General features: G+C 43.3%; 1 protein-coding gene across 1 annotated transcript in view; it reads right to left on the bottom strand.

Moving 5' to 3' along the window:
• Window positions 1–20,669: 20,669 nt before the first annotated feature.
• Window positions 20,670–25,945, bottom strand: part of TACR1 (tachykinin receptor 1) — a 138,109-nt gene continuing 132,833 nt past the window's right edge. Inside the window, exons 3-5 of the mRNA XM_055312539.1 lie at window positions 25,297–25,447; window positions 23,202–23,398; window positions 20,670–21,746 (exon numbers count right to left, since the gene is read on the bottom strand). Coding sequence (XP_055168514.1) covers window positions 21,455–21,746; window positions 23,202–23,398; window positions 25,297–25,447 — 640 coding nt within the window. The 3' untranslated portion in view covers window positions 20,670–21,454. The remainder of the gene's footprint in view (window positions 21,747–23,201; window positions 23,399–25,296; window positions 25,448–25,945) is intronic.

Genomic DNA, 25,945 nt, shown 5'->3' with positions numbered 1-25,945 from the left:
CCCTCTAAACTCTTCCCCCACCCCCCTCTAACGGCATCCTCTACACTTGAAGTGCTAGGTTTTGGCAGCAACCGCTTACTAAGCAGGCATTCACTATTTCATCCTCCTTGCATCCTGCCAATCTCCATTTGCCACAGCAGCAGCCCACAGCCAGACCATGAGTCTTACATCTAGCTGCTACCTCAGTCTGGGTAGTTAGGAGGCCCTGAAAAATGCCATCAGAGAGTGGTGGGTGTCCTCCCCCTGCCTGGTGAACCCAGAGGGTAACAATGGGTGGATCTCTACTGGTAGTCAAAGCCCAGATGGTTTGGTCTACTGTAGTAATCCTTAAGCCTCTTTTCACCTTAGATCAGGGAGAGATGAGTGCCAAGATACTCTTCTTTCTGTTCTTTGAACACAAGAAGCTCGTTTGCATCTCAGGATTTTTGCATTTGCTATTACCTTTGTTTGGAACACTACACAAAGTCATCTCCCTCATTTAGGTTTCAGCCTTAAAGGTGCTTCCTCAGAAAAGTCTTCTCTTTCCTCTCTGAGTCATTCATTGCCTCCCTCATTTATTCAATGGTTATTATTGAGACCCACTCATTGCCAGATGCTGTTCTCAGCATGGTGATACAGCAGTGAGCCAATGGACAAAACCTCTACTCTCCAGGGAACATCGATCTAGCAAGGGAGAGTATAATAATTAGTAAGTAAGAAAAGACATGTAAAATGTAGCAGGCGGTGACAAATACTGGGAAGAAAATTAAAACAGGGCAAGGAGAGAGGAAATGAGAACAGGGATAGGAGGAAGCACTATCTTGGGGCAGGTAAGTAGGGGACATCTCCTCACAAAGGTGATACTTGAAGCTGGATGAAGTGAGAGAATGAACACAGGAAACATCTGGGAAACAGCATTCCAGGCAAAGGGACTAGCGAGGGTGAAGCCCTGAACAGGAATGCTGCCTCTCCTCCAACATGCCTTTTATCACCTGGTCCTGTTGATTTTCTCTATAGCACCTGCTACTCTTTGACGTTATTAATTTAACTTACCGATTATGGTAAGGGGGCTCTGTGAGAGCAAGAATCTTACTGATTGTTCACTGCTTTAATTCCTGTGCTTAGAATTGAGCTTTGAAAAAAAAATACATGGGCACGACTTTTTAACTTTCTGGTCAGTTAGGCTCTAGGAAGGCAAGTTACAGAAACTTACAAGGAGAAGGAAGGCAAAACCAAAACCAAAAGGGAATTTATTGGAAGAAGGTGTGAGAGTTCACAGAATTACAGGCAAAGCTGGAGAACAGGACAACAAAACCTTGGAAAGTGAAGGGCAGAAACCAGGGCAGTCCCTGTGGTCTGCTTGCAGGAATGAATGGGTGTCCCCATGGAGGTCTGTCGAGGACATGACTCAGTTTCCCATTCTCTCTCCCTGTGACTTTCCTCTCAAGAATCTAATGTGATGAAGAGGCTGGCATCAGGGGCATGTAACCATGCTTTGAAGAGCCCTTGCTTGACTTAATGTCCTGTTCTTGCCATCTTGAAATTCTTAATAATCATTGAATAAGGGACCCTGCATTTTCATTTCAGTAAGATTATAATTTATTTAGAGAAGTTTTATGTTCTTAGCAAAACTGAAGAGAAGGTACCGAGATTTCTCATATACCCCTGACCCCACACATGCATACCCACCCCCATTATCAGCATTCCCTACAGGCATGGTACATTTGTTACAATTGATGAGCCTACACTGACACATCATAATCACCCACACTCCATTGGGTGCATTAGGGTTCACTCTTGGTGTTGTACATTCTGTATAACATGTATAAATGTATAACAACATGTTTCCATCATTACACTCTCATATGGAGGATTTACACTTCCCTAAAAATCTGTGCTCCACCTATTCATCTCTCCCTGCCTCCCTGCATCCAATTCCTGGCAACCACTCATCATTTTACTGTCTATATAGTTTTGCCTTTTCTAGACTGTCATACAATGAAACCATGCAGTATCTAGTCTTTTCTGATTGGCTTTTTTCCATCATATAATAATATGCATTTTAGCTTCTTCCCTATCTTTTCATGGCTTGATAGCCCATTTCTTTTTAGTCCTGGATGATACTTCACTGTCTGGATGTACTACAGTTTATTTTTTCTGTTCACCCACTGAAGGACATCCTGGTTGCTTCCAAGTTTTGGCAGTAATGAATAAAGTTGCTCTAAACATTCATGTGCAGGTTTTTGTGTGGACAAAAGTTTTCACAAGTTTTTACCTTTTGGTAAGTAAGTACTGAGTGATACGATAAGGGTGTGTTTAGTTTTGTAAACATACTGCCAAAATGTCTTCTAAATTGGGTTTGCCATTTTGCATTGCCCCCCACCTGGGTTTGCCATTTTGCATTCCTCCCCTAGCAATGAATGAGATTTCTTGTTGCTCCCCTCTTCAGCATTTGTTGTTGTCAGTGTCTGTATATTGGCTGTTCTAAGAGGTGTATACTGTATTTCACTTGTTTCAATTTGCAGTTTCCTGCTGACCTATGATGTGGAACATTGTTTCATTTGCTTATTTGCCATCCATACATCTTCTTTGGTGGGGTGTCTGCTCAGGTCTTTGATTCATTTTTTAAATAGGGTTTTATGTTTTCTGGTTAAGTTTTAATAATCTATTTTGGGTAACAGTCCTTTATCAGATGTGTTTTTGCAAATATTTTCACTCAATCTGTGGCTTATCTTCTCATTCTTTTGACATTGTCTTTTGCAGAGCAGACATTTTTAGTTTTAATGAAGTCCAGTGTATTAATTATTTCTTTCATGGATTGTGCCTTTGGTGTTGTATCTAAAAAGTCATTGCCATACTCAAGGTCATCTATGTTTTCTCCTATTTATCTTCTAGGAGTTTTGTGGTTTTGCCGTTTACATTTAAAATTGTTAGAAAAGGAGCCATTCTTTTTGTAGGGATTGTAGTGATTTTTTTCCTTTTGTTTTCATTGGTATTCATGTGTAACAAAGAAGTGGTCTGTAGATCAATATTTTCAAAACTACCAATATAAGTTTGAATTAAATGCTAAAAAAATACATCTATGATCCATTCTGAGTTAATTTTTGTGAAGACTGTAAGGTCCGTGTCTAGATTAATTTTCTTGTTTTTGCATGTGATGTCCAGTTGTTCCAGCACTATTTGTTCAAAAGACTATCTTTGCTCCATTATATTGATTTGCTTCTTTGTCAAAGAGATTATATTTTGGAGGGTCTATAGCTGGACTCTCCAATCTGTTCCACTGATCCATTTGTCTTTTGCTAATAATTCACTGTCTTGATTATTGTAGCTTTTTTTGTTTGTTTTTTAAAGATTTTATTCATTTATTCATGAGAAACACAGAGAGAAAGGCAGAGACATAGGCAGAGGGAGAAGCAAGCTTTCTGTGAGGAGCCTGATGTGGGCCTTGATCCTGGGACTCTGGGATCACACCCTGAGCTGAAGGCAGATGCTCAATCACTGAGCCACCCAGGCGTCCCTTATTGTAGCTTTATAGTAAATCTTGAAATTAGGTAGTGTCAGTCCTCCAGCTTTGCTCTTCTTCCATATCATGTTGGCTATTATGGGTCTTTTACTTCTTCATAGAAACTTTAGAATTAATTTGTAGTATTCATAAAATAACCTGCTGGAATTCTGATTGGGATTGCATCAAGTCTGTAGAGCAAGTTGGGAAGAACTGACATCTTGACAATATTGAGTCCCTTAGTCATGAAGATGGACTATCTCTCCATTGATTTAGTTCTTTGATTTTTATCATTAGAGATTTGTAGTTTTCCTCATACAGATCTTATACATATTTTGTTAGGTTTATATGTAAGTGTTTAATTTGGGGGGATGCTAATGTGAATGGTATTGTGTTTTCAATGTCAAATTTCACTTTTTCGTTGCTGACATATAGGAAAGTGAGTTTTGTAGATTAGCTTTGTATCAGTGCATTTTCATTTTGTGCTGCAAATTGCATGGTCATTCCTTGGGCCACCTTGGGTCATGTACTACCCCTTTGTCAGAGGAGAGCAGGGGCAATATGCCTGGCAGCTCCCCCAAGATGTCCCCAAAGAAAAATCGAGGGGAGTTACTGGGGGTTAGGAAACAGGCTTATACAGCAGCCCTGTTAGAGTTCTGTTATGTATTGGCTTTGTTAGGAGATGGAAGTGCAATTGGCTATTTGTTTCTAACTCAGGAAACAGATCTGATGCCACTCTCACTCGTAAATACTGTTTTCCTCAGGCCCCGCAGGGTTTGGAAACCTGCTGTTAGTCTCTCAGTATCTGTGAGTGGTTTTCCCAATTGTTCTAAGTTGTTCAGAGAGGGAGTTATGAGTTCATGTATGTTGAATTCTTGTTTGTAAATTATATATAATGTAAAAAGTAGTGTTTTCCTCAGTAAAATGTAGCTTTTTTTTTGTTCCATGAAAGCCACAAGAAAAAAATTGGTCTTAATTGTGTGTATAATTGTATATTATTCTAACTCCGCCAGTGATTCCACTGCCATCTCTCTGTGGTAAACTTTTGGGTTTCCAAAGGCATATTCCCATAGTTCTCTTTGTATAGTATTCTAGTTATTAGTGTCTTATTGGCACTTTTCAAAGAGCATGCTACTGTTTTGTTCTTTCTTCATGTCAAGTTAAGGGTAATTGTATGATTTGAGATTCTGTTATTTGCATGGGTTTAAAAATATATGATCAGATGAGCCCTAGAAATTTTGAAAACTCTCAGCCTGCTTTTATTGTGAAGTGATTCCCTCAGTTTTTGATTCAATATGGTCAGCTGGGCACTCACTTTTATCTCCCTGCCCTCCCCAAATCCTATTGAAATGTCAGAAAAGTTACAAGAAATGCATCCACAAAGCACTATAAATTGTAAACTTTGAGCATTTTTAAAAGATTGAAGGCAGATATGATCAAATGATGGAGAAACCAGCCTAGAGAAAACTGCAAGTCTGAACAGTCTTGGGCACTGATAGATAGAGCAGTGAGAACCATTCTTCCTCACGAACTCTGGAACACTTCTAAACTTAGAGGCAACGGAGTTCATCATGTCAGTGACAGAAAGCAGATGGTGAGAAATATTATAAATTACAAAAAAAGCTACAAATTAGCATACAAATATATAAAGAGCTTCTACAAGAAAACCTCAAAATGCTCAGTAGAAAGATACAGAAAAAGGAATGAAAATGGTAAAAAATTATGTGATGAACACTGAGTGTTATATGCAACTGATGAATTATTGAACCCTACATCTGAAATTAATGATGTACTATATGATGGCTATTTTTTTTAAAGATTTTTATTTATTTATTCATGATAGACATAGAGAGAGAGAGGGGCAGAGACACAGGCAGAGGGAGAAGCAGGCTCCATGCAGGGAACCCGACGTGGGACTCGATCCCGGGGCTCCAGGATCATGCCCTGGGCCAAAGGCAGGCACTAAACCGCTGAGCCACCCAGGGATCCCCTATGATGGCTATTTGAATTTAAATTAAAAAAAGATAATGGTAAAAAAACTATAAACAATGTGAACTTCACTGAAAATCAGAAAATTACAAACTGAAACTAAGCTGAGATCCATTTCTCACTGAATCAGTGTATTAGTCAGAGTTGTCTAGAAAAACAGAATCAAAAGGCACCGTGTGTGTGTGTGTACATGTTCATATATGCACATTACAGTTGAGAAGTGCTGGTCTAAAGGGAAGAGGTACAATGAACAGAGCTTTGGTAATTCTTCCTGGATGCAGACATTTATTACATTTCTTCATTCAAAGGCTTTAAGTGTGATTTTTGCTTTGAGGGAGAGGGGAGAAATAAAAAGATAAGTATCTCACTAGATAAGAAATTCTTTAAATCAGATGCACATTCCCAGACTCTAATTGAGCATTCTAAGCAGAGAGATTTAAGAGGAAGTAAACTGAACACATCAGGTTTTAAAAAACGATTACAGATTCATGATAAGTCAGAATGATCATTTGAAGCAAAACTTTCAAAGGGAAGAATCAGAACTCCTTCGGAACCCCCCAAAAGCCAGAGATTCTGAGCATTCAAAACTCAGACTGCAAGCATGATTTCTGAGAACAGTTAGACCATTGAAGTGATCATGGAGTGGATGTCCAGAATTATAGAAGGTTTGCACTGAACTGCAGTGTGAGGCAGCTAAGAAGATCTAACTGGAGTCACAAAAGGAAGTGTCTTTTTTACCTAGGTTTTAATGTCTTTCTTTCTCAATAATTTTGTGTTGAATTTTTTCTTTGGATTAATCTGAACAATAACTACATTTATTATTAAACTTGAAGCCATCTCTCCCAAGGAATTTTAAGAGTCTCAAGGGGAAGAAGGACATATTTCTATGGTTGTCATAGCTGCTGAAATTTATCTGGCATTTAGCTGTCAAAATAGCTGCTGGCATTTCTAGGGCCCTTGCATGAGGCAAACTGCAATACCAAACCCTTTTTAGTTAAAAGAAAGGGATGTGATATGCCTCGTTTATTCTGAATGCATTATTTTTTAAAAAATTTTTTTTTCTTATATATAGATTCTTATGGATAGTTGTACTCATTTGACAGAGGAAACAGAATGTGGTATTTACCATGACCCCTAGCAACATATGCATGTTTAAGGTCAAGTTATTCCATAAATTAAATATTTTCTTTTAATAATGTGTTTATATTACAGTAAGAGGCACATAATAGATGCTCATGACAAAGATCCTACTTCCAGCATGATTTCTGTTATAGCAGGGTGTTCCAGTTCTCTTAAAAGGCCTTTGATGTTCTGGACAAAAGGTTTTTTTTTTTTTTTTTAAGATTTTATTTATTTATTCATGAGAGACACACAGAGAGAGGCAGAGACATAGGCAGAGGGAGAAGCAGTCTCCCTGCAGGGAGCCCGATGCAAGACTCGATCCCAGGACCCTGAGATCATGACCTGAGCCAAAGGCTCAACCAATGAACCACTCAGGTGCACCTGGACAAAAGGTTTTTTATTCAGACTTCCCGGGGACGGTATCCGATAACTCCCTTTTTCTTAAAGTATATGAATAGCCACCATATCCTAGAAGATTCAGGAAAAGATATTTGCCTTCCAGAATTGTTTCATACTCATCCCAACTCATCCCAAATTGTGGGGTTGTATTCTCAATCTCTATTCACTGATTCCTCAGACATAATGCTCTCAGGTTAAACTCAAAATATGCATTTTTTGTTTGTTTAATATAGTTGATTTCTGCTTTTCTTGTTTCTAAAAGGTTCTGAGGCAATTAGTAACAAGGACAACAAGGCTGATAAAATGGAAATAGAAAGTCAGTATACAGAAAAATAAGTGGAAATAATGTACTAATGTACTAATGATAGGACGGTACCAGCCTAGGTACAAGACCCAAACTCAAAGTGCACATTTCCTGGAATCAAGGGATAAAAAACAAGCAGTATATACTACACCACTCATGATCAGGAAGAAGGAAGTATACCAGTTTCCTAATAGAGTCAAAAATCTTCTGGCCATAAATTCCAAAAGAAATTCTCCAAGCAGAGATTAAGGAGTAAAGTGTGACATTATGAATAAATGGTTTAATGCTAGTACTTTCCTCCTTAGGGATATGCAAAGACTAAATTAAGCAAAACATGCTAAGCCCTTAGAATTGTCAGTGGCACATAGTAAACTCAAACATTAACTGTGGTCCTCAACATGATTATATAAAGGTTATATACAAATTACACGGTAAAGAACCATTGATAATATTCACAGTAACTATGGCAAATGCAGAAGTGAATTCTATTGAGTTGTTCTTGAAACAGCCCTAGCCAAGAGCATGACATTAACACAATTCAGTGAAGGTGGTTGACACAAACCACAGCTAATGTAGTCCAAGTGTGGGGCTGTCTGGTGTCCTCATTGGATTAAAGGACAAAGCAGAGGGGAGCTAGAGAAGTGGCTGGATTGTATACCTTCTAGACCAGTAATATTTGGACATGATTCTTAGTCATCTGGTAAGTCCTTAGGATCCTTTAAATGAGCAGGGAATGAATAAAAAAAACCCCAAGTTCTTATAGGCAAATGGCAGGCAATTCCATAGACTTATAGTAAATTGCTTACTAATAACTAGTAGGTGTATTATTGAGGGTTACTAAAATTTGGTACTCAAAAAAACTCACATTAATACTATACTAGAATTTTCTGAGGATTCTAATTCAGCATTTTACCAATAAGTCTGGTTCCTCCACAGTTGCTGCAAAGCCCAGAGAGTGAGATGGCTTGTTATCTGTTTATCATTAGCAGTATCCCAAGTTTACTGGGATAGCAATTAAATGGCAACTGTTATTGTTATTTAAAGTATTAATAAATTTTTCTGAGGGCTGTTTGGTTAATCCTACAATGTGTTATGATTTATATTTGCATCAAAATATTGCTAAAGTTAACGCCTGTATGATTCCCTCAAAATGTGCTTGTGTTATCCGTATGGTTCTTTTTCTGTTGGAGTAGCTTTCTCTGACTAAGTGACAGTCACAAAGGTTTGAGAGCTACTGCCTTAGATTCTCTTGCCTGGATGTCACACTGTCAGCTAGACTCTCACTCATTGCATGTTGCTCTGGAAACCAGCAAGGATGAGGTAAGGTTGACTCCCTAATGTATTATTTATTCAATAGATATTTATTGATCTAATCTAATTAATCTAAAATCATTCCTTTGTATCAGTGCAGTACTAGGAAATGGGTGTAGATTGGATCATAAAACTAACTTGGGCTCCTCATAGGACTTACAGTCTAACAGGGATACAAAATTAAAAATATCATACAAATAATTTATTTTTTCAGGTTATGACAGTGCCATGAGGAAAAAGAACAAGCTGGGATGAAAGAAAATAATGTTGGGGATCTGTCTGGGGGTCTATTAATGTTAGGAGTGTGGAGAAACATTTCCGAAGAAGTAGCATTTGATCAGAGATTTGAAGGTAAATCAGAGATTTGTTGGCCAAGCAAAGAATGAAGAACAATTCATTAAGAAAATGACTGGAAACCAGAAAAAAAGGCCTTTGTGGAATTCACTTATCCCTCCTTGGGCCTCAAATTCATAGACGGAAATGATTTATGTGGCAAGATGATCTTCTCATAGTTACCATGCTGTTTCAAAACTTGTACCATTATTCTTCCAAAATTTAACTTGATAAAGCGTTCTCTGAACCATCTTGCTTGAAATTTATTGTTAGGTATTATATTCGAAGTTTAGATTAATTGTGTACATATTCATGTATAATTACCTTTTGATGATGGTCAGATTTTGGAATTCTCATAAACCAGATAATGACTAATATTGTAACTTACAGTAATTCTAGGAATGGAGGGTTTGAGTGGGGCATGGTATGGGATCAAAATACATATGATTATGTATTATCATATGGGTTATCATGTATTATCATATAATACGGGTTATTAGAACTAGGGCCTAAGGTCAGAATAAAAGACTAAGTTTGAGTTAATGTTGAGTTACCTCAGAACTGAATTAAGATTTATTGAATTTCACATAAGGTCAAGAATAGCTTCAGAGCTGCCTTAGTCAAATAGCCCTCTGGGGAGACTGGAGTCATCTGGGAACATAGAATTATACAGATCATCATGTACACCAGTACTGTCTTCTTAGAAATACTTATGTCCGCCATTCCTGATGGCAAGTTTTACATGGGGGCTTAAAAGGGTACATGTCACCAAATACTGGCTGGGTTTCTCAAAGCCTGGTGCCTGAACCACGTGTTTCAGAATCAACTGTGTTGTTTGTTACAAGTGTAGATTTGGAGGCACTACTCCAAAATGGCTGAATCAGTTTCTGGACAATCTTCAGTGACTACTTGAAATCTATCATATGAATGCTTCCCTGACCACTCTCTTGAAGCTCTGTGCCCCAACTCCTTGTCCCATTACCAGTGATGACCCTGCTTCCTGCTTTTTAGAGAAAATTGAAACAACCAGCTAGAGGAATTTTTTTTATATCCTGCTTTCAAATCTCCTAACCTACCCTCATCCTTTGTCTCTCATCTTTCAGCTGGGCTCTCTGCATACCACCCTCCTGCTTTCCCAGATATTGCTACCAATTTTCTTTTCTTTCTCCTATATATTCAAGTGCTCTTTCTCAAAAACAATCATTCTTGTAAGCATTGAATTATGTCCAAGTGTCTTCTATTAAACAACAAATACAAATTAAAAATACCTTCCGTGGTCCCACATTCCCTCTAGTTAACACCTTCTCTTCCACTTCTTCTAAATTAGCCTTTTGGGAAAAGATCTGTAGGTTTGGGTTTCTCTTTCTTCATCAGACATTTTTCTTCCTCAGCTCACTGAGATCTGCTTCCATCTCAGAACCCTACTCAAATAGCTCTTGCTAAGGCCACCACTGATCTTTTCACCATTAAACACACTGGGCCTTTTCCATGTCCCCTTCCTCAGTTTGCAGCATTCAACATCACAGGATCCTTTCCTTGAAGAATTCTCTTTCATTCTTGGCTTCTGAGACACGGTATTCCCTTGTTGTTGGTTGTTTTCTCTATCTCGGCACAATCTGACTCCTCTTCTACCCAGCTATTAGATGTTGCAGTTGATTACTCAATACTACCACACTTGGCGAGCTTCTTCATGCTCATGGCATCAACTGTCATCTATAATTGACTTGGAAATTGATGTCCTCAGCCCTGTCTGCTCCCTCAGCTCCAAATCTGCATGCTCATCTGCTTACTGGATATATCCTTTGCTGTCTCTAAGTTAGCTCATATTCAACTCATAATATTTCTGCCTCTCCTCTCTCCCCAAGCTGATATCCCAGTGTTCTGTGTTTCAGTAAATGGCTCTATCATTCAATTAATTACGTAAGAAACACGAAATTCACCCTTGAAACCTCCCCTTTCTCCATCACCAGTGAAGCCCATCAACAAATATTTCTCATATAGGCTATAGGCTTCTCAAATCCATCCCCTCGTGCCCATCTCCTCTCACCTAAATCTTAACAATAGCCTCCTAACTAGTCTTCGTGTAGCTAGAGTGGTCTTTTCCAAAGGCAGATCGATCCTATCACCTCCTAAATCTTTTGCTGATTTTCTTTGCTCTCTAAGACTGAAGATCATAATGTTTATTGAGGCCCATAGGAGTCTCCAAGTTCCTCTGCCCCCTTCTCTTCCAGCCTTGCCTTCCACTATGGTTCCTCCTTCTTCCGGTCAGACACACTGGTCTTGTCTCCTCCCTCTTTCAGCCAGGCACACTGGGCTTGTGCTTTCAGTCTCTCAAATAAGCCATATTCTCTCCCATCACAGACCTTTCTCCGTGCCATTCACATGCTCAGGTTGCTCTTTCCCTCCTTTTTGTCTGGGTTACTCTCACCCCTCAGAGCCTCACTTTCTTGGAGAATACCTCCCTACCCTCAGATGCTGGGTGCAGTTCCTTTGTAATAGAACATTTCTTTCTCTCATAGTCCTTTTCTCAGTTTTTAATTATGCCCTCCTTTGTGGGATTATTTGATCAGCATGTCATGTCTTTCCATCAGCCTAAAAACTGCCTGTCAGGGAGTCATGCCTGTTTTCACTCTCGTTGCCTCCCTGATGCCCAGCATAAGGCCTGGTGTGTTGTGGGTGTTCCAAGAATGAATGGATGAAGAACTCGGCATGCCCAGACCCGAAGGAAGTTTCATATTATTTGTCACAAGGACCATCAGGGTCCTTGGTGTATAAAAACACCAATGCTGCTTCTTTGGAAATTACTCATCATCTAGGAAGGAACGTTTCTAGGAATACGATAAATGTTTGTTGAAAGGGTGAGTTTCGGGGAAGCTCACAATTAGTCCTGCTCTGATTATATAGCCAAGAAAGGGCATCCAGAGATCTATACCTTTGCCCTCAAGCACACACCAGGTGCTGCCTCTGCCTTCACAATGTGGCACATCACATTGTCTGTTATCTAAGAAGGGATAAAATTGGAGACAATTATGGTTTATAGTCTCTTGTTGTAAAAAGAAAATATATCCAACTTCTGCTGCTTTTGTCTTATAGATTAACTTTCTTTCCCCTCCTCTCTCACTGTACACATAAACAACAGAGCTCTGATATATAGACTTCTTCTTTCGCTTGGATATGAATCTGAGTTGAACATAAGGGGAAAGTTGTAAATAATTGAAAAAGTCATAAAATTGGAATGTGTGTGGGGACTGTATAAAAATAAAGTGCTTTTCCATAAAATGCTCTGGGAATTGGTTTAGAATTCAGAGAAAACAGTTCTATCCTGAGCTGGACATGGTTCAACACTGGGGCCTTCCAGAAGTTGGAAGCTATGGCGCATCTCTAGAAATCTGGGAAGTAAAAATGCTGCACTTTAATTCTGATTTTGCAAACTTGCATGAAAGAAGACCAAAACAGGGGCAGGAGGTGGGTGGAGGATAGTAAGCTACTTTGTGTTGGAGGGACAGTTTTGGAATGCTAGAGGGAAACACTGGGAATGGGGGCTCAGACAGAGCAAAGATGAAGAGGGGACGGAGTTGTAACTCCTCCGCTGTCCCTCTCCCCTTTATGGTACTGACCCTGGATCCTTGCTCTCAACTATCTTCTTAAGCCCGGTTCTTTGAGAGTCTACCTTGATCAAGTGAGGCAAGACTATGTGTTAGGAACCCCCTCCATTCACCTATTTACAATTCATTCTTTTTGTCAAAACCCCTCACCATCAACTTTCCAATCTGTTTTCTGTTTAGGTTTTGTGCTGCCCATTGGTTCCATGGGCTGCCTACATCATGATCACTTATATGCTTATTAACACGCAGATCTACTAAGTCAGGATCTCTGGGAATGAGGCTAGGAATCTGGCTCTTGATAAACTCCCTAAGTGATTTTTTTTATACCCATTAGGTTTTAAAACAGTTGAGTTGGCCCCTCCAGTTTTCAACTTCCTAATTTCTTTTTTTGGGTATTGAACTTGCCCTTCATGATCCAGGATCTTGTGGATAATGATGGATTCAGGCTGGCCCCAGGACACTCTCCTCTTGTGCACCATTTCCATGGCCAGTCCAGCGGTCCCCACCTTTACCTCCAATACCTAGGTAAATCTGGCCTTATAGATGGGACACAGATTTTTAAGTTGTTACTTGTAAATATAAGGTATTATCCTTCCCAGTGACACTTATCTTTCTAAAAGAAGGCTTTATCTTCCAGAGAAATGCATTTCTAGGGAATTCTGTGCATCCAGGGCTAAATGTGCCAAAATTAATTATAGCTGGAAAACCCTGATAAGCAGTCTTCAAATCAAAGTTAGAGCCTGGCCACATATCCTGTCTAACTGTAGGAATGACTACAGAGACTATGAAGACAATTTACCACTTGAAATGTTTAATGGAGCTATGGAAGTTGACTGCTCCTGGAAACACCATCTCTTGCATTAGCATTTTGGCAGTGTGGTTGGGGCAATCCTTCTAGCCTGGGCCTCGACACCTTTAAAAGGTGAGAGTCCTGGGGGCAGATGAAGGAAAGAGACGGCAGGGGGTTGCTCAAGACCCTGGGCTTTGAGATTGGCTGCTCTGAGACTTCTGGCGAGACATGGAATGAATTACTCTCTCTGCCTCATTGTCCTCCTTATAAATTAAGGACAATAATAATATTGATTTCATGGCATGTGAAGATGAAACCTGATAAGGCCCATGAAATACTCGGCACAAGAGTTCCAGAGCATAATACTTGTTACCCCTCTTATCATCGTCTTTATTATTACATTTGTGGTGGGAGACAGAAGGAAGCAATTTTTCCATTCTTCTACTTTTCAAACCTTCAAACTTTCCTGGAGCACACACTGCTGCTTTCACTCACATGCTCTTTTCCTTATCAGACAAGGACCTGGGGGGGTATCTTACTCTAAGCCCCATCTCCCGCACCATTTTGTAAACAGATGTGACCCAGGGAACATGAACACTCAAGACTCAAGGGTCTCCAGCATTAGGGGGATGTATAGAAAAGGGCAAGGGCTGTTCACTCATCCTGCCTAGATGATAGCTGGGGAGTCAGTTTGTGCTGGTGTAGAACCTCAATGCCATCTTCTTTTTGAAAAATTAGCTGACAGCGTCATGCCTCGTTCAGGCCGTGGGACCCTGAAGCCAGGGCAGTAAGAGAGGTCTCCCAGAACACACAGCTGAAGTGTGGGTGACCCTATTCTGTCTTCTCCAGTCACCTTTTGAGGATTCATGCCCAGTCCTGTAGGAGATATGGAGACTGAATTTTGCCCTGGAAATCTACAGAAAGATTCATGACTATCATCTGATAGGGGTAAAAAGCTGGGGTTGATGTCTCTGAGCCACAGTGTCCAGTTCCAAATCCAAGTCCAGTGTAGACTAAAGCCAAGAGTGGCCCTGATAAGCCTAAAGTATCTGATGCAAAATAATGCTTCTTGTTCCATAGGTATTGCCCTAGGTGGGCAACTGAGCCTGCCCAGCCACAGCTTGGCATCAGCAGCAGCAGAAAACCGTATTGTTTCCTAAAAAGGGGACCTTGTGCGGCATCTCTAAGTGGGCTGCTGGGAGCCTGGGCTCTGTACTCTGCATACTCCTGGCTGGTGGGCGTAGCCATCTACTGCTCTTCACACTACCATTACGACAGCTCCCACTGGAGCATTAGGACCATCGTGGGGCACCTGGGAGTTAGCAGAATGTACGCCATGATTAGGAATGTGGGACCTCAAGTCAGAGACCGGAGAAGGGGATGGGCATTAGGAGTCCATTGTGGAGTCTTACAATTGGCTCCCCCATCAGATCTGGAGTTCCACTGGTGGGAACAGAAACACAAGTGATTATGACAAATCCCTATTTCCAGACCCCGTGTATTCTAATATGTGTCTTCTTTTCCTCAGATCTATAACTCAAATAATGCCCAGGTATAGGAAAATTATGCTCATGGCATTGACTCCTAGGCCACTTCAAAGCAAGCACCCTACCAGCTGGCAGAGCTTTTGTATAGAGCATTTTTAAAAGGTCCTCCAGAGGGCAGCAGAGAGCAGTCCTAGGCCAATGTGGGACTGGTGAGAGGTGGCGCCAAAGGTGGCGGTGGTCACATTCCCTGGGATTGCTGAGGGATGGGCTTTTGATTTGGGAGGATTTGAAATTAACAGTAGAAAGGGGGATGCATCGGATAAGGGAGCTTCATGACCTTGAAAAATAAGAGTGTTCATTAGATACAAAAACACTTGGGAGACTTTGGACGTGAATGGTAACAGGCAACCATTTCCTGGGGGTGATTATGTACATATTGCCACCCGGGAAAACACTGGGCTTAAGACCTCTTGATCTTTTAGTGATATTTGGTGAGGTGTGGCATCAAGTGTGCTTTCTAGCATCTCTGCTTTGACTTTCCTCCCACTGGGCTTTGGTGAACATCTGTCTACCCCTCTGGACTTGAGAGCAGAGACCATGTGCTCTTGAAACGTATACTTCCAAATCCCCAGCAGGGCACCTGCAGCATCATGACCGTCAGGCAGGGGTTTAGTGGATGATGTTGAATTATCAGCTGCCAAATCTTTATAGGTATAACATAAAAGATCTGCTTCCCTTTCTGGGGAAGTGTTTGGGTTGTCCCTAAATTTCTGAAGTCAAAACAGAACGATGTTTACAATAGCCATCACAGCCCTTTTTTTTTTTTTTTGACCATCTGGACTAGTTCAGGTGGCTGCCATCTTTGAGACATAGTTCTTACCCCATGTAACTCTTCTGCCAAAACAAGTACTCCTCTGGGGGGTTGTTAAGGAACAAGAGGGCAATGGGCATGGATTGGGGAGGGGCAACCAAAGACAAAAAGAACTTTGTGGACAGTGAGCATGCACTGCCATCCCCCTCCCCCTCCACTCTATCTGGTGGTCTCTTCATGCATTAATGTTTTCTACAAATCATACATGGGCATGGTTGGGAGATGATGGCACTGGCATCTGGTAGCCCTCTGGGGTTTGCTCTTCTCCCCTCCCAGCCTGGAGGTGGGAGCTGCTATGGCAGCTGCTTCTTCTAAGTGTAGGGACTAACTCAGGAGTTCTGTTCTGAAAGCAGCTCAATTCAGGAAAGTGAGAGAGTGGGAGGTGGGGTTGGGGGATGAGGGGAAAGTGTGGGTGGACAAGTACATCGGACAGGCAAGGAGGGGGTTGGGGAGATGGGAAAGGGGATTTGTTAGGGATGGGCATTCTCGTTCTTGCACCAAATCCTCTCTTTAGCGATGAGCACACCGGGAAGGCTTCCAGAGTTGTGGCATTAAATCCTAGAGATTGCAGCAGGGAGAGTGTCCGGAGAAGAGGGCTTCCAGGGACGGGAACAAAGTTGCACTGAAGAGTGGGGAACAAAAGGAAACTGGAAATAAAAAGAATCAGAAAGAGAGAAGGGACACATGTGCATGCAGTGCAGGGGACCTGGGTTTGAATCCGTCTGCGTGAAAATCTTTGAAGTTGGGGGGACCCATGCTGCCAACACGCCATGGGAGAGGGAGAGTGACAGGCCAGGGCAGCCACCCAGCCAGCTCACGTCAGAGCTGATATCCATTAGGCTCTTGCTCCTAATCAGCAGCTTTTTCTCCTTGCTGGCTGTGCTGCTCTGCTCCAGAGGGAGGCCAGGATCAAAAGTCGCTACCACTTATTTTGGGTTCGGTGCTTGCAAGATAGGCACCCCACCCCCTCAGTTCCCTTTCTTCTCCCCCTTCTTCCCCCCGTCTTCCTGAACTAGGTCCAGATAAATGGGGGTGTCTCAGAACACTGCCTGTGGGGGGCAGGAAAGCAGTTTCTTCAGCCAGATGCTCCCCTCACCTTTGAAGATGAATGAGAGGAACATGCTTGGTGTGTCCCCCACCTCACCCACCTCTGCTTGAGGTCTTGACTGAAATCCCCCCCCTCAGGTTGCAGAGCTGAGATCTGCTGACTCACGTACACTCACATACACCAATTAACGTGTACACTGTGGAGGAGACTGACACAGCTCCAGGGCCGTATCACCAAAGGCAGCTGTGGCCTCCAAAGCTAAGTACCTGCAGCGTGTCTGTAGGCCACACGTGCCCACACAGGACTAACGTGAAATGGCTTTGCCTTTCCATAGGAAAACCCATCCTCCATAGCTTGCCCACAACTCCAGCTAGCCCTTCCTCAACTAACAAATATTCATTTTTTCATGGAGAAGGGTGAGCACATCCGTTAATCATGAATTCGGTGTTTTTACTGCCTCAAACATCTTTAACGATGCTCTACAGCTTTAACTCATCTGGGTGTTGGAGGTGAATCCTGATTTTGTTCTAAAGCAGTTTCCAGTTTCCCAGTTTCTCTGGGTTATCCAGGGCAGCTTATACCTGTCACTGTGTCTGAAGGTCTCAAGGCTGCTCGCCCCTGTCCTGGAAACAATTTCATTTCTCTCCTTCTCAGGAGAATGGAGGGTGAATGATTTCTTGGGGAAGATTCAGGTTTTGTACCTCTTACTGCACACCCCTGGGCACACGCACACGCATATGCAATGTCTCACATAGGACTTGTAGGAATCTTAAAGGGGTTTGTAGATCCCTTGAAGCTTATACAAGAATATCAGTTTAAGATGTGTTGGTTTACATGGAAACAGTTATATTATTTGTATCTGATGTTGGGCAACTGTCCATATTCTCCTCAAAACTCCCTCTTTTAAATGCCTTTACAACCTTTGTCATTGCAAGTTCACTGACAGCTGCCTACTGCTCTTTGAGAGGTGAGGTGTCACAGGGTGGCCCCAGGAAGTAAAAGGCAGGTTGCCAAGGCTCACAGACATTACCGTGAAGGTTTCAAATTCTGCCAATGGTTTCCTGACATGTGCTTTTAAACACAGGGGGCTGGACCAAAGCTCTGGTGGCAGTCATGGGGAGGGTCTCAGCTCTGATGTCCCTTCAAAGGAGAATTGGGGAGGGGGTCAGCTGCTGGCTTCCAGCTGCAGTGCCTCAGGACCTACTGCAGGGCTCAGTGGCAGCCCACTGCCTCCCCAGAGAGTTCCCAGCCAGTGACCACGTGCGGCAAAGGTGCCAGGCCTGGCCATTTCTGCCACTGTGGGGCTTCCCTAGGAGCAAACTTTGGTGTTGTTGGGCCAGCAGAGACTTTTCAGAGCAGCCCCAAAGTCTGAGGCTCTTCCTGCCCATCCTTCCCACCCCCTTTCAGCACAGGTGTCAGATCTGGGCAGTGCTATCAGCTTCCCTTGACTGCTCCTGCTTCCTCTCCCCTCTATCTTTTACCAGTATCCCCCCAATAAATCTCTTGCACTTCTAACTCTGTCTTGGTATCTGTTCTGGGAGGACCTGCAGGGGTGCAGCTTTGTTCACAGGTGACATTGTTGGTCACTTTGCACAATCCTTACCTTCCCAGATCCTCACCTGCAAACAGCCCCCACAAGTTGTCAACCCATTTTGTCACAGAATTAAAAGTCTGTTGAGTGTGGGTTCCATCCTTCTGGCTATGCAAATTAGTAGGGTTCATGATACCACCCCATTCAGCATCCCATAGGGTCCTGAGGTTCCCTGGAGATGAGATGGAGTCATGAGATAGTCAAACACATACTTTATTATGAATGGAAGTTCTTTCCAGGATTCTAGGCTGGATAACAGAACTCTCAGGAATGAACCCTGTCCACTTCTAGGACTCTTCTTGAAAACCAGGACAATGAGGTCAGTTCCCCTTTTCTCAGGAGTCCTCTTAATCCTTCTAAGAGAAAGTACATTCTAGTGTGTCTTTGAATTCTGGTGGGGGTGAGGAGGACAAGGATTCCTGCCCTTCACTTCCTCCCAGAAAGGTCTTCCAGCCAGCCCTCAATTGCTAGGACCTGACTTTGAGTCCATGATATGTATCAGCTCCTCTCTGTGACAGAATGAAGAGGAGGAGAGATTGGCACAATACAAATAACACATTGACAGCAACTGGATCCCACATTTTGGAAGTAACATAACAAAGATGGCCCCATGATAGCTTATATTCTATTATTACTGAACAGTATACCAAGGAAAAACACTCAGGAGATAAACACAGGGTGATGCAATTCTATAAGAACGAGACCCATGCACGGTGTAAATCACGGTGTTTTGCACCTGTGGGAGCTGACAACATTTTTCAATGGGCAGTGGACAGTGGGTCAGAGGAAGACTTGCTGGGCCCCCAGCAGGGATGTTCTACTATATTTGAATGAGCCACAACCATCCAGTCTTCTCCTTATTACGTGCAGTGACGATGCTCTCCAAACACACGCCTTCAGGTGCCCTGGACTGACTTATTGCAATAGGCCCTCTGAAGGTCCCAGCTTTTGGCTTGATTACCCAGGTTGAGTGTGGGTCTTTAGAATCCTGGGGAGAATGTGCTTCTCAGGGGCCTCTGTGCCTGGTGGGCAGTCTGGACCCCCTAGGACAGGTGAGTTAGCCACAGCCAGACTGGCAGCTTCCTCAAGAGTGGAAGGAGCATTGCATCCCCAGTTCAGGGATAAGCACAGAGAAGGTAACCAATAAATCCTTGTTGAATGCATCCCTTGCCTCTTTGATAAGAGAGGATGTATCCAATTCCTTGATACTTTCTTCTTAGGTATGTCTCATAATCATGCTGGTTCCTTATGTACCCCTCTGGAGTGAATAACCCACGCATGGTATGATTCTTTATTGGAAGTATGACGAATGCTTTGGGCATTGATTTTTTTTTTGCCCCTAAATTATGTCTTTCATTCATATATCTGCACTGAGCTGGCTTTATTTAGTTTATTTATTTAATCCTTCTCATGCTGCTTTGCAGAATATGGCTCTTGGGTTGTTCTGGCTTATGCTGTTGCTATACAACTTCCCCAGGCCTGCCAGTGTCCTGGTAGGGCTATAGCCCGCATAGCTGGTAAAGGCTGGGAAGCCCGGGGGCTGTGCTGGTCTCCCTCAACACTACAAATGCAGCCCATGTGCATCCATCCTTCAGACCACAAAGAGGACATTCATGGATGTTACATGAGACTTTTGCTTTCAGCCACATCTGGACAACACATAAATCTGAAGGGCAGAAAGAAACTGTGTGCTCACCTGCTGGAAACCTTATCTGAGCACATACCTTATACTAGTATAAAGCTAAGACTGCATTAGTGTCCCTGCCATAAGATACCTCAAAAGGCCAGGGCAGGGAGACCATGTGTTTATCTTCCCTGATGGCCTCTCTAGTCATGGGACTTGGCCTGTTAACACCTCATAGGGAGATTCAGGCTTTGACATGAAGTCCTCTGCTCTGTCAAAGACCAAAATGTTCCAGAAGCAGGAAAGTACTCATGGCTTTAGGATCAATCAGAGAATGTTTGATATGGATATTGACCCATTCTAGCAGTTGCTACTCTGTAGGAACTGGATAATAAGTCACTAGATTTGCTCTTCCTATTCTTCTTGAGACCACCAATTTTTGGTGAAACAAAAAAACCCTCATGCAATCCTCAAACCACTGCATGTTAAAAGGGATACTTAGGTTATCTAGTTCAGCCCACAGTTTTACAAATAAGTAAAGAGGCTCAGGGATCCCTGGGTGGCGCAGCGGTTTGGCGCCTGCCTTTGGCCCAGGGCGCGATCCTGGAGACCCAGGATCGAATCCCACGTCGGGCTCCCGGTGCATGGAGCCTGCTTCTCCCTCTGCCTGTGTCTCTGCTCTCTCTCTCTCTCTCTCTCTCTCTCTATCATAAATAAATAAAAATTAAAAAAAAATAAGTAAAGAGGCTCAGATAGATTAAGTATGGAGCAGGCCTCTCGACTCTTGGTATGTAGCAGATACTAGCTGGCATTAGTGGACATAACCTGCCGTACTGGTGTTCACCACAGTCCCTCGGGACATAACACAGATGAACCTGAGGTTCTCAACTTCAAGATGTTTCTATGCACTGAAATACTGAGGTGCCTAAAGGAAGGCATCCATGCTTCCTTTTCATAGATGCTTAGAAGACGGAGTTAAATCTTGCCTTCAGATTTTGTGCAGTTCCTTCTTTTGTTCACCCTGTCAAGTGAAGGTGGATGTGATGATGTGCTCCACCAGCTAAAAGAGGGTAATCTGAGCCTGACTGGGGACAGCTTCACTCAGGTCAGGCAGGGGATCTGGGCAAATCCAGGTGCTACAGGAATCATCCTAGAATGAACCCCCACATACAACCAAAGTTAATTTTAGAATCATGGAATGGATTGCAGGGAATATTAAGCCCTACCTTGCCATTTTACAAGCTCAGGGAAGTTCAATGATTTGCCTTGGGTCACACAGCATGGGGGATGGCAAAGTCATAGAAGAATCCAGTTTTTTTTTTGTTTGTTTGTTTTTGTTTTTTAACTCAGGGTGGGATGCTTTCCCTAAAACATTCTGACCTTTTTCACAAGCCTCAACGTGAGGATGTTTCTGATGGTTTCTAGATCAAGGCATTATCCATGCATGAAGTGAAGCAAGACACAGATGGTGGTGGCTGCCCCTGCTGAAGACCTGGGGTCTAGGAGAGCATGTTGGAGTAGAAGCTGAAGCTCTCGGTCATGGTCTTGGAGTCACTGCGAGAGGAACCGTTGGAGGTGAGGTCCAGGGATGAGGGTGTGGTCTTGGGACCATCCTCTAGCTCCTCCTCATGGGCCCCCACCACGGTGGAGACGGTGGTCTCCAGGCGGCTGACTTTATACACGCTGCCCTGGGTTTGGAGGTACCGGGTGGATTTCATTTCGAGCCCCTCGTAGTCGCCGGCACTGATAAAGGGGCAGCACCGGAAGGCATGTTTGAAGCCCAGACGGAACCTGGTGAGAGAGCACATGGAGAGGTGACCCTGGGGGACAGCTCCTTCACCCGCCAGAGTCCCCCAGTCTGACTCTCCGTTATTAGTCTTTACACTGACAGCTGAGCACAGTAAGGCCAAAACGATCTGAAGGCCAGTCATCAAGGTACGATCCAGGACTAGACCCCAGAGTCCCGCGAAATGCAGGTGTTGACTGAGGGCCACCCCTGGACTCCATGGCCTCTACTGGCGCCACCTCAGCCCACGCAGTTCACCATTAACAGAAGCATTAGCCAAGTGTTTATTCCGTGCACGGTACTGTGTTAGTCACCAGGCAGTAAACACACATGTCAGGACTCCTTTCCCTCAAGTAGCCTGATGACCAAGGTTGACTTCAGTCATGTCCTTTCAATGTGCCTCAGTTTCCCTGTTTGATAAACAGGGAGAATCAGCCTTTACCTAAAGGCATCCTGGGATATTTAGCCCAAGACCATTTAGGCAGGTCATCAGGCTCTCTGAAGAAGCCTGATGCATCCGGGAATGTTTGGACACTTTCAAGAGAATGGCAGCCACTAAATTCACAGCACTTTATAGGCTGAGGACAGAAGGCTAGAAAGACTGTGACAAGCACTTTATTTCTGCCCCCTTTCCCACAGAGAGGTGAGAAGGTGGGGAAGGTGCTCCAGCAGACAGACTGAGCTGCCACCCTGGCATCCCAGCTCCCTTTTGGGGACTCTGCACACTGACCTGAATTCCCTATTACTAACCACAGTTCCCTTCTCTCACTTGTCCAAGGTTGGCTTCTTCTGCCAGGATAGCTTTCCTGACCAAGGAGGCCCAGATCAGGGCCCTTTTGCTTACCCTGACCTGCTGGAACTGCTGGGAGAAACTGGGTAAAGCTACCTAGATTGTATGATGGGATGGGAAGCAGAAAGTGAGAGACCGGTGAAGGGAAACGATGGAGATTCTCCCGTGGAGAATAGTATTCTGGTGCCTTCAATCTGTGTATGTGTGTGTGTATATGTGTGTGACTCCCTCTGACTCCCCCTCTGTCTCCCTCCTTGCATGCACAGCCCCCTGTGCATGGATCCATAGGGCAGAGTGAACCAATTCACAGTCTATGAACTAGATCCAGCTTGCAGACCTATTTATATCCATCAGTGACAGAGATTATTTTTTTAATGTGCACTCCCACCCCTCCTACCTTAGTTGCCAGTGTTCAAAAGTCAGAAGACCTCACACAAAAATATGGATTTCTGGTTCTTCTTGGAAAAGAAAAAAAAAAGTCTACTTTGGGTTCGTAATCGTGCCTGGCGATAACTAGTAAGGATTGAGTAGTGTAGTAATTTTTTGCTGCAGTCCTCGCCACTCCCTCTTGTATCACAGAGGTTTTGCTCATTTAGGTTGAATGGTTGGCTGCTCTAGAGACATATGATCTTGTTACCTCTGGAGAGAGTATGAGGGATGAGGTCCTCACCTGTCATTGAGGCAGCAGTAGATGATGGGGTTGTACATGGTGGAGCTCATGGCCAGCCACATGATGGCCAGGTAGACCTGCTGAATAAACTTCTCCAGGTAGAGATCAGGGTTGATGTAAGGCAGGAGGAAGAAGATGTGGAAGGGCAGCCAGCAGATGGCAAAGGTGCATACCACGACAATCATCATCTTGACCACCTGGCAAGAGGGTGAGACAGGTGAGACCACCAGCACACCCACCTTTCCTCATGGTTACTTTCTCTCTTCTCCCATCACCTCACTGCACACAGTGCAGTATGGGGTGGGAAGTATTTATTATAACTCCTTTCCAGGAGGAGGAGGAAGGACCATTTATATGTGATACCAAGGGACTTTGATTATGTCAGTAGTTCTCAGAGTGTGGTTCTAGGAACAGCTTTGTAACCATCATTTAGGAACTTGTCAGAAATGTGCATGCTGGGACCCCATCCCACACTTACAGAATCAGAAATGCAGGGAGTGAGATTCAGAATTCTGTGTCTGACAAGCCCTTCGATGATTCTGAGACATGTTCATGTTTGAGAACCTCTGTGTTATATATCCTTTTGGCAGTGACTGGAGAAGTCAAAGGAGGGTAGATCCAGGGGAATGGGAGAAATCCAGGAAGGGGGAGGAAGCAGCTGGGGTCGGGTGGGGGGACGAAGGGCCAGGGGAGTATCTGGGGAAGGAAGGGGAAGGGAGGGGTCTGGACAGCTGCAGCTAGAGAGCACCAGATGGTTAAACGGGATTTAAAAGGTTCTTATGAATAGTGGGTGATGTAACCTGTTCCTTTTTATCTCCAAGAAATCTTCAGAGAAAAACTAACTAGCATTCACACAATGAAATACTATATATAAAGAGGTACCAAAAGAGAAAAAAATAAGAAAGCTCGATACACTGTTTTTCAAAGATCTTGTAGATATTGTTAAGTGAAAAAAGTGAGGGGAAGAAGTATGTATTGTGGACAAAAGAAAGGAATATATATTTATTTGACTTATAAATGCATTGTAATATTTAGATGGATTAATAACAAATAACAGTGGTCACAGTAGTCTGTGTGTCTGGGGGGGGGGCGTGCGTGCGTGAGTTGGGAACTGGGGAGATGGGAGACCTAGAAAGGAAGAAGCCCTTTCATGGTAAGACTCAGTATATCTTTGGACTTTTAATTTTGAAATAATTTGAGATTCCCACGAACTTGCAACAGTAGTACCGAGTTCCCAGGTACCTCCTGGGAGATCATCTTACATGACACTAGCAGGTGATTAAAACCAGGAAATCAACATTAGTACAGCACTATTAAAGCAACTTCAGATTGTATTTGGATTTTGCCAGTTTTTGCATGCACTCATTTTTGTGTGTGTGTATGTGTGTGTATGGTTCTATGAAATTGTGTCACATGGATAGATGGTGAAAACCCCACCACAATTAGGTTGCAGAATTGATCCATCACCACAAAGAAACTCACTGATGCTACACTTTTATAGGCAGACTCTCCCCTCAGTATAATTCCTGGCAACCCCCCAGTCTGTTCTCCATCACTAGTTTTGTTCCTTTTAATATTTATTTATTCATGAGAGACACAGAGAGAAGCAGAGACACAGGCAGAAGGAGAAGCAGGCTCCCCATGGGGAGCCCGATGTGGGACTCAATCCCAGGACCCCGGGATCACACCCTGGCCGAAGGCAGGTGCTCAACCACTGCCCCTCCTTTTAATACTTTTTGAAGTTTGAATCAAGTGACTGCATTATTTTGTCAAACTCTAATAATAAAAGAGGACTTACTAGCTCTTCAATGCTTTTGTAGTTAAGTGTGTGTGTGTGCATGTGTGTCTTGCAATTACCCGTAAGGCAAGAACTAAGCGGCTGCTTTCTGTATGGGTAGGCCCAAGCTACAAATATGATGAAGAGAGATCTTCCCTCCCTGGCCACACATTCCCTCCCCTCCCCTCCACTATCCCACAGACCCCAGGGATGTTTTGTGCCTGTGGCCTCTGGGCCTCCTGAGGCTCTGGGGCACATCTGCCTGCCAGCTTATTGCCTGCACCAGGGTGGGTCAGGTGCTGCTTGCTCTTTGCTTACCTTGCGCTTGGCGGAAACCTGCTCGTGGTAACGGTCAGAGGAGTCGCCAGGGATCTCGCTGGCCCACAGGGTGATTCCCACTACTGTGTATGCATAGCCAATCACCAGCAAGGGGAGGAAGTAGATCAGCACAGTTACGCAGATGTGGTACCTGCAACAAGGAGGATGGGAGAGGTGGGTCTAAGAAATAACAGGGGCGGTCAAGGCTTGACAACTACCTTTCTCAGCATTTGGATGATAAGGCATGCCCCAGGGAGGCTTGCTGCCCACATTGGATGGTTGGGGGATACAGGAATGGATAAACTAAAGAAAGCAAATCTCTTCAAGTTATGTTTTTCTTGTGGACTCATTCTATAATAGAGATTCCTGTTGAGATTGGAAAGAATAAACATTGACAAAAAGGAATTGAATCCATTGTATACCTATGACAATATTAGTTGAAAGTAAGGTCAATATTCCATACATTCTCCCTCCAAAAAAAAAATGCAACCTTAGGCTGCATTAATAGAAGTATACTCTCTAGAATGCAGGAGGTGGTTGTACCATTGGGTTCATACTAGTCAGATTACATTTAGGCTCAGTTTTGGTATAGGAGTGCAGACCAACTTATACATCCAGATGAGAACCACTGGAGGGCTGGTGAGCTCTC

Source organism: Nyctereutes procyonoides, unplaced genomic scaffold, assembly GCF_905146905.1.
Source record: "Nyctereutes procyonoides isolate TBG_1078 unplaced genomic scaffold, NYPRO_anot_genome, whole genome shotgun sequence".
NCBI lineage: Eukaryota > Metazoa > Chordata > Mammalia > Carnivora > Canidae > Nyctereutes > Nyctereutes procyonoides.
This window is presented reverse-complemented; position numbering and strand designations above follow the sequence as displayed.